The 8605-nt window shown below is 37.7% G+C and overlaps 1 protein-coding gene across 7 annotated transcripts; it reads left to right on the top strand.

The window, feature by feature from the left end:
* Positions 1 to 1405: 1405 nt before the first annotated feature.
* LOC137826608 (uncharacterized) lies at positions 1406 to 4055 on the top strand. 7 transcript variants are annotated; one of them, XM_068632632.1, is made up of 4 exons: positions 1642 to 1772; positions 2232 to 2306; positions 2429 to 2511; positions 3045 to 4055. In XM_068632632.1, the coding sequence occupies exons 3-4, from the start codon at positions 2499 to 2501 to the stop codon at positions 3836 to 3838; spliced, it is 807 nt and encodes a 268-aa protein (XP_068488733.1). In that variant the 5' UTR covers positions 1642 to 1772; positions 2232 to 2306; positions 2429 to 2498; the 3' UTR covers positions 3839 to 4055. The 7 variants fall into 7 exon arrangements, with proteins under 7 accessions (XP_068488735.1, XP_068488733.1, XP_068488731.1 ...); XM_068632630.1 differs by having other exon boundaries at positions 1643 to 1772; positions 2205 to 2306; XM_068632636.1 differs by having other exon boundaries at positions 1663 to 1772; positions 2205 to 2306; positions 2967 to 4055.
* The last annotated feature ends 4550 nt before the right edge of the window (positions 4056 to 8605 follow it).

The raw sequence follows: 8605 nt of genomic DNA, 5'->3' as shown, positions 1-8605 counted from the left end.
GTCCTCCATGTCTTGAGGTGGTTTCTAGATGAGACTTTCAGTGAAACGGCTCGGTCGGATGGCCGAGACCAAATGGTGCAATGCAACCTCTTGTTTGAGCCCTCGGATGTTCATGCATGCTTTGTTGAACCTATCTAGAAAGGTTCTAAGAGATTCACCTTTTTCTTGTTGTACCGCTAGGAGAGACATGGAGGACATGTGATGCGGTCGGCTAGTGGCATATTGAGTGGAGAATTTTGCGGCTAGGATGTCAAAATCGTTAATGGAGTTTGGAGGCAGCTCTGTGAACCAGGTAAGAGGTTCTCCCTGGAGCGACGTGGGAAATACTTTACACCACACGTTGTTATCTGTGGTATACAAAGTCATTTGCGTCTTGTAGACATTTAAGTGTTCGTCCGGGTCGGTCGAGCCGTCATACAGTTTAATGACGAGGCCTCTCCATTTGTCAGGAAGTGGAGTGGTGATAATTTCGTCGGTAAAAGGATGACCCCTTTTACTTGACTTTCTTTCGACTGTTTCAGCTCTGGAAGCAGGATTGGTATTAGCAGGTGTAGGTATGCGAGAGGCGGTTCGGTCGGCCATATGGGATTGGCCTTCTCGTTCGGGATTATCGACCTGTTGTTGGAGTCGTGCATTCTGCTCTCTTAATAAGGCGATTTCTTCTTCTTGGCGGCGTCTATCTTCTTCTTGGAGGCGTCTATCTTCTTCATGTTGACGATGGTCTTCCATCCCCTTTTGTCGCAGTTCCTCCATCTGAGCTTGGAGGATTTGAATCATAGTCATCTGTTCTGCCATAGCGTCGTTGTTGTTTCTTGTCGCAACCATTATAGCTTCAAAAATTGAAGATTTGCCTCGGCCCCACGGTGGGCGCCAATTGTACCTGAGTGGAGAGATGGGGCCCAGACACGGTCGGTTGACGTGGTGTAATTGCTGACGTGTTGATCTTCTTCTCCTCTGGTCGATTGCCCTTTCTCGCTGTCTCCTTTGGTCGGTCGTCCCTTCGTGCTATCCACTTCGGTCGGGCGGGGAGGGTACCTGCGAAGGCACTCCGACGCTCAAGTAAGTATGAGATTCTAAGCGCAGTTTCGTAAGTGAATGAAAACGTACCTTTCTCTGGCTTGAGCACAGTATTTATAGGATTGCCTAATGGGCTTTCTATCCCTTGGGCTCAGGGTGGTTATGGATATGTCTTGTTAGTCGTGCTCCGGAATACCCGGGGAACATGCTTTCTATCCCTTGGGCTCAGGGTGGTTATGGATATGTCTTGTCAGTCGTGCTCCGGAATACCCGGGGAACATATCTTCTCTAAACGCATATTCCTTATTCTTCGGAGGTGTATCTTAACCACCTTAGCTTGTCACATAAATGCCCTTACATTTATTGTGTATACGGCCGGTCGGAACGTGCGTTCGTTTCCATTTATTGTGTATATGGCCGGTCGGCCACGTGCGTTCGTCCGGTGCCTACCAGTACAAGATGGATACAATTTTTTTATAAAACCTAGAAAAAACAATTTACCCTTAATTTACAAGAATAGATTGTCTGACCAAAGAGTTTTGTCCAAACAAAATTAAAATATATTTAATCACTTAGCATAAAATCCACATGTAAATTATTATCTTTTTCATGTATAAACATTGCACTTGTTTTTGTCTTCTATCTGTCGAAGCTGAACCCTTAAACCATTGTCCTTGTTGTTCTTCCATCTTCAACTATTTGCCGGGGTCACTCCTCAGCCTTTGACGACGTCGTATTTGTCTTACTATTGCAAGGTCTTTTTTTACTATTGTCGTTCTTTCTTTTTCTTTCTCTCGCTTCTCTGCATTTCCTTGCCAGGTAACCAATTTTCTTCACACCACTCTTTAGAAATCTATAGCACCCAGAAAACCATTCTACTCCGTGAACTAAGAAACCTATTTGTTGCTTGTTTTCTCAGTTGAAGAATGTGCTACAATGGTTCTCGTTACTGAAAATGTGGGATTTAGTGGTTTAACTGCAATGCCCTCTAACTGTTTGATTAAATGTCAGCTTATTCTACGAAAATGTATGGTTTCATCCAAACATGCCTTGAAAGATAGCACTAGTGATTTTAATTTTGGAAATTGTGGCATGGACTGCCTAGGATTATATATTTTTTTTAATTATTTCTTCCTGTTTAAGTGTGGCTAAATGTTCTGGACTGAGAAAAAAATTATTAGTGACAGATCATAGTTCTTCCTGATGGGATGTAGGTCATTCTCCTACAATAGTTTTTTTCCATCTCTTCTAAGGGTTGCAAAGTCACATTTGTTGCCACTCTCTCAAAGGTTAGGATTATTTCCGGATCTATCATTTTGCCTTTTTGGTGATTTATATTTTGTTGAAATACTAGTTTTAGATAACTTTTTGTTGCAATAGCTGAATTACCTCATCTCTGTTGTTATTTCAGGTCAGAAGTATTTTATTTTTATGATTCAGGTCCAAGCGTACTACAACATTGTTGCAATAGTGGTTCTCTGATGAACTTTCAAGGTAATCTTTGCGTTAGAAATTTTTTAACCCGTGCTGGCTTGAACTGATTATGGTAGTGTGGCAATTAGAAGTACCATTTTATATTTTCATTACTGAATTTCTGATAGAAGACAACAGTCATGTTTTAATTTAATTACAGAAACTATTTATTGATTTTTATGCACTAAATTAAACGTATCTGTATATTTCCTTTAGGTCAGGAGGACTTTGGAATGCATCTTTATTGATGTTTCTTCTTTCCCGTGTAAAATCTTGCTTCTGTTGTCATTTAACATGTTATCCATGGTTGAAGTATTTGTATAAAATCATGAATGGAATTCATGTCTTCTTTAAACATAGAAAATATAAGGAAATACACATTCTTTATCATTCATTTCTCTAGATCCTACTTTTATTTATTGCTTTGACCCTATGGACATTGTTTTAATTAAAATATATAATTTAATCTTCAGAAGAAGGCTTCTTTTGTGGGCTTCACACATACAATTAGTATATAGTATGAGTTCCTTTGAGCTAATGAATTGGATTTGTAGCCTTGAGATCATATGCACGTGACACACGTAGAGGCTATGATCTCTTTGGCCGGGGAAGACCAGGGGATGAAGAGTTCAAGAAAGCCTGGGCAAAGGAGATGGATGAAGATAAGACTCTATGGACAGGAAGTGAGGATGAAACTGATAAAGAAATGGGGTCTAAGAGTAATGTAGATAAGGAGATCAAGAAAGCAAGATTGGAAGCTAAAAAACATTCAGACTTGATTGATGCAGATGACAGTGATGAGTTAAGAAGTGTCTGGTCTGGCAGTGATGAAGAGAAGACATTGTGGACTGGTGATGAAATGGATAGTGATGATGATATTCCTACTGCAGCTTACCCAAATGAAAGTAGTGACAAGTATATAGATAAATTGTTTGAGTTTGACGAAGTTCCCAAATACAGAACCATCTCAGAAATGTTGAAAGCAGAACAAGAACCTGAGGAGTTGTCACCAGGAAAGCAAGCTAGGAAGATTGCTGTTGATAATGCCTTAAAGAAACTAAAGAAAGGTCCAGATGGGAGGTACAGTAATGTGTGGGAGGTTATGAGTGATTTAGATATTCTAATAGGAGCATTTGAAAATGTTGTTTCAGGACCAGAATATGAAGAGCTTAGACAAGGAGGACCTAAACAACTAAATATTCAGTTTTTCAAGGACATACAAGCCCGTATGAGAGATCCAAATTACAAATTCTCGCCTGAGTTAAAACTGAAACCAAAGAGTAAACTGGTTTCTAGAAAGAAATGGCAGAAGGCAGAGTCCAGAAGGAGAAAAGCAAGAAAGAGATAAATATATAAATGTTTTCTCATTAATGCAGAAGTAAGGCTTATGATTTTATTTATCTTTGTACTGTACATGCTGACTGCAGGTTTTGTGGCTGTCTAAAATGGTAGTTCCTTTTAAGATCATAAACACATTAGTATTTGTTATTTTTGTTGTTTTTCGGACTGAGATTTTTTTTTGTTCTTCATAATATACAACATGCAGAGGGTGATAGTTGTCATTATTTATTTGGATTAATGGCCTTTTTTTATTCTTTTATTTGTTAATTTTTTGAATTTAGTTCTACTATTTTAAAAAGTTTTAATTTGATCCCAAATTTGTTTAAAAAAGGACAATGTAGATTTTTTCAAGATAAGATGTGAGAGAGTAACTTAAACACGTGGGATAATGAAAATAGTCTCCCTGTAGGGGTGGCAATGCGAGGCAGGCCATGTGGCTGACCCGTGGCTTGCGACCAAAAAGTGTGGGACAGACTCATTAATTTAGTTTGTTGATCCACTTTGGTCTGTCACACATAACCTGTCATCCGTGCGGGCCTGCAGTGGAAAAGGACGGGTTGTCCTGCTGGTCCACGTAAATTAAAAAATAATTATTTAATTTTTTTTTGTAAAATTAAATCATATCCCATTTAGTCATTATTGCAGTGACTTTTATTTTATTTAAAAAAATTGAATTTAATATACTAAAAAAATGAATATTTTATTTAAATCATCTAAAGGAGTTATACTATTAAGAGTGATAGTGGATTTAGTTTTAAGTACAATTTTATATTTCAAATTTGTTAATAAAAAAATAATATAAATAAGAGATTTCAATAGGATAATTAAAAAATTAGTCATCTTCATTCGAATATTTTGTAACAAAACTTTGATAAGATACTCTTATACATTTAGATACATATATAGGAAAAAATTGATGCAAAGCAAAACTGTAATTATTTTTAATCAAATCTTCTAACAACTCTCATACTTGAATTTATATTTTTATCTTAATTAAATGAAATGAAATACAGATAAAATTTTAATTTTGCAATACTAGGAATAACATTTTTTATAATTAATAAAATTTTAATTTAAAAAAAAAATTATGTGGGTTGGCCCGTAAGCCTGCGGGTTACTTCTTATGCGGAGTGGGCTAGTGAAATGAACCCGCACTCCTAGTGCGGGGCAGGCCAACCCGGCCCGCATTTTGCGGGCCAAATGCGGGACGAGCCTATGCGGGACAGGTCAGCCCGCATTGCCACCCCTACTCTCCATCATCACCCATGTGGTTGAGAATAAAGTTTACAGTACAAATTCTTGTCCTTCAAAAACTTCAGTAACAATTTTTCATTCACAAATTCCTCTCTAAACAATTCCCATTATTCTAAACAACCCAACTCCAACTTTATTGGGACAAGGAAAAGATAATGTATCGATCAAGGCCCAACGATCTTGTATCAAAGGTCGTCAAAGGATCAGAGGTCGTCAAACCGAATAGTGTAAAAATCTCAAGGTAAAAAAAATAGGCGAGGAATAAGGTAATTCCATTTTTATAATTATACACACTAAATACAACCTATCAATGATATAATCCATTACAACCTATATAAACAATAGGCGACAAATATGGTAATTCCATTTTTATAATTATACACACTAAATACAACCTATCAATGATATAATCAATTACATATTGTATAAACAAAGCAAATATATGTCTTTATTACTCTATGAAGCTCGAACACTACTCTTAAATGGCGTGTCGGTGTCCGATACTCGTTTCAGACACCGACACTCATATGACACCTATAGGACACGTATCTGTGAAATGTCCAATTCAAAAAGTATTTATTAGATTTCTGACAATTCTAGTATGATTCTAACACAATTTTAGAAAGGAAAAATACATTAATTTTATCAAAATTCAAACTTTATTGTATAAATTGTTATTATGATTATAAAAATAAGAAACAAATCCTTGTGAACCAGTCATGAAAAACATCTTTCCGCTCCAAAAAATAATATGGAACATACTTATGCACATAAATCTTTATTGTCAATTTATATAATTCATAATTATATAATATATAGATTCGTGTTCCCGTGTCCTACATTTTAGAGATTTTACGTATCTCCGTATCCGTGTCCATGTCGTATTAGTGTCAGTGTCTGTGCTACATAGTTATTACTACATTAACAATACCCAAATATTGAATACTTACTTCAGCATCGGAGAACCTTTTGCAGGTGCACTCTCGGCCGAGAGTCGAAGCCTGAACACGAGAAGAAGGAGAGAAAGGAAAGCACAACTGAGGGAGAAGAATCAATTGTCCAACCGGTGACAGGTATTGTCTAGGCCCCTTACAAGTACAATTGGTGCCCATCGTGGGGCCAGAGAGTAGCAAAAGTAAAGCAAATGGTATCAACAAGAAACTTGTCTAACGATAGAATGAATGAAGTCGAGCAGAAGACATTGCTCCTATCCCTACAAAGAGAGATGAGCGAGATAAGGAAGAAAAATGAAGAGGAGATACGTGTCCTCCGGAAGGAGAATGAAGAGATGAAGCGACAACTAACCCTAAACAACTCAATTGAGAAGCCACCGAGTGATACTAAGGTTTCTCAACAGGAGGAGAATCTAGAGGAACTATCAATCACGACTTAACTCACTAAAAACAAAAGCCAAAATAGTGAGTCGCGAATCAATCAATCCGTCCAGATGTTTGACACTATGGGTGGACCCAAGAGACACCCTTTTACTAATGAGATCATGGGGACTCAACTACCCCCAGTCTGGAAGGGACTAAACATGGATCAGTATGAGGGAACCATAGATCCGGACAAACACATGGACATCTACACCACTCATATGAGCTTGTTTACATGAGATGACTCAGTTTTATGTCGGGTGTTCCTTACAGCACTGAAGGGAGGATCCCTTAGCTGGTTTACGAGGGTTCCTCCACATTCTATCGATTACTTTAAAAGCTTAACATCCAAGTTTGGGACATAGTTCGAAAAAATTCGCCCACATCACCTAACCTCCATAGCACCCGTGAATGTATGCCAAGAGAACGAAGAATCACTTAGGGTGTTCATGGAGACGTTTAGCAAAATATCCCTTAATATCCAGAATCTGAGTTCAGAGGTGGCTATGCACCATATGGTAACGACACCACGATCGAGTCCTTTTACTTATAGCTTATGCTAAATATTAGCGTCCGATATGGATGAGTTACATCGACTAGCAACAAAGTTCACACAACTTGAAGAACTTCAGGACTACTGGAATCAAGTCCGGATCAAGACTGGGGCAGAGAGGGAAAAGGATAAAGGAAAGGGAAAAGAGAAGGGTAACCGATCTACGTTCGGAAAAAACATGGAGGCTCGAGAGCCTCACTTTCAGCACTACACTCCCCTGAATACTGATCGAGGTCAGGTTTTAGAGGAAGCTTTGAATGCCAACCTCCTGCCTCCCCAAGGAAGGTATCAAGACCTAACGATGCCAACATGACCCGAAAATGTCGATCTCACTAGAACTATGGTCATACAACCGAGGAATGTCAAGCTGTGAAAGATAAGATTGAAAAACTTATCCCGACCGGACACTTGTGCAAATTCGTGATAGGGGACTACCCCGTCATGAAAATCTTGACAAAGTCTTTTTTCTTTAAAAAGAAAATCTTCATGGATGAAATAGTCTTTGTGGGGAACTTTACCCTTCCTTCTTCCAAAAAAAAAAAGTCTTTGTGAGCTCCTTTTGAGCACTCTTGTAAGATACGAGAAAAACCAAGGTCATCTTTATAAGTTTCCTTAATGTGATCAAAACCCAAATATTGAGTGTTTAAAAAATTTAGCATGGTATGTCTTATAGAAAGAGCATCTGCTACCACATTTGACTTTCCTTGCTTATATTTGATCACATATGGAAACTGTTTAATAAACTCTACCTAATTAGCATGTATCTTGTTAAGTTTGCTCTAGCTTTTCAAATATTTAAGAAACTCATGATCACTGTGTATCACAAGGTAATGCTACAAGTTTTACAAAGCCCTAACAAGAGCATAAAGCTCTTTGTCATAAGTTGAGTAATTGAGATGAATTCCATTTAATTCCTCACTAAAATAAGTTATGGGGTGGCCCTCTTGAAGAAGGACAACCCCAATGTCTTTATTGGACGCATCACATTCTATTGCATATGACTTAGTAAAATTTGGTAGTGTTAAAATGGGATATTTATTCAATTTATCTTTCAAAGTTTCAAAAGCTTTAATTTGTTCTTGTCCCCATCTAAATACTACATCTTTCTTTACTTTTTCATTGAGAGGTGCAACAATGGTACTAAAATCTTTCACAAACCATCTATAGAAACTAGCTAACCCATGAAAACTTCTGACTTCAGGTGTAGGCCCATTTCTAATTGTTGCTACCTTTTGTTCATTTACATGTATTCCTTTGGAGCTAACTACAAAACCTAAGAATTCAACATGGTCTATGGCAAAGACACATTTTTCAGGATTAACATACAAAAATCATTCCTAATGGTTTCTATTACTTTCCTAACATGCAATTTGATACAACCTAATTAGCGAAGCAGATGACCAAGGACACAAGAGGCATTTCACACTTTGATCAGTCATCTCAGCTTACAAGACAAGGTCCCACCAAATATTGGAAGGACCTCATCAGAAGAAGAACTGGGCATAGACCAGAGCATCAGATGTTCTTTCTTCTGGTCTTCTTATAAGACAAAAATGTTTGTAAATAAATTGGACTGACTTTGGGGGTTCCA

This window comes from Phaseolus vulgaris, chromosome 8 (assembly GCF_000499845.2).
Source record: "Phaseolus vulgaris cultivar G19833 chromosome 8, P. vulgaris v2.0, whole genome shotgun sequence".
Classification (NCBI taxonomy): domain Eukaryota; kingdom Viridiplantae; phylum Streptophyta; class Magnoliopsida; order Fabales; family Fabaceae; genus Phaseolus; species Phaseolus vulgaris.
This window is presented reverse-complemented; position numbering and strand designations above follow the sequence as displayed.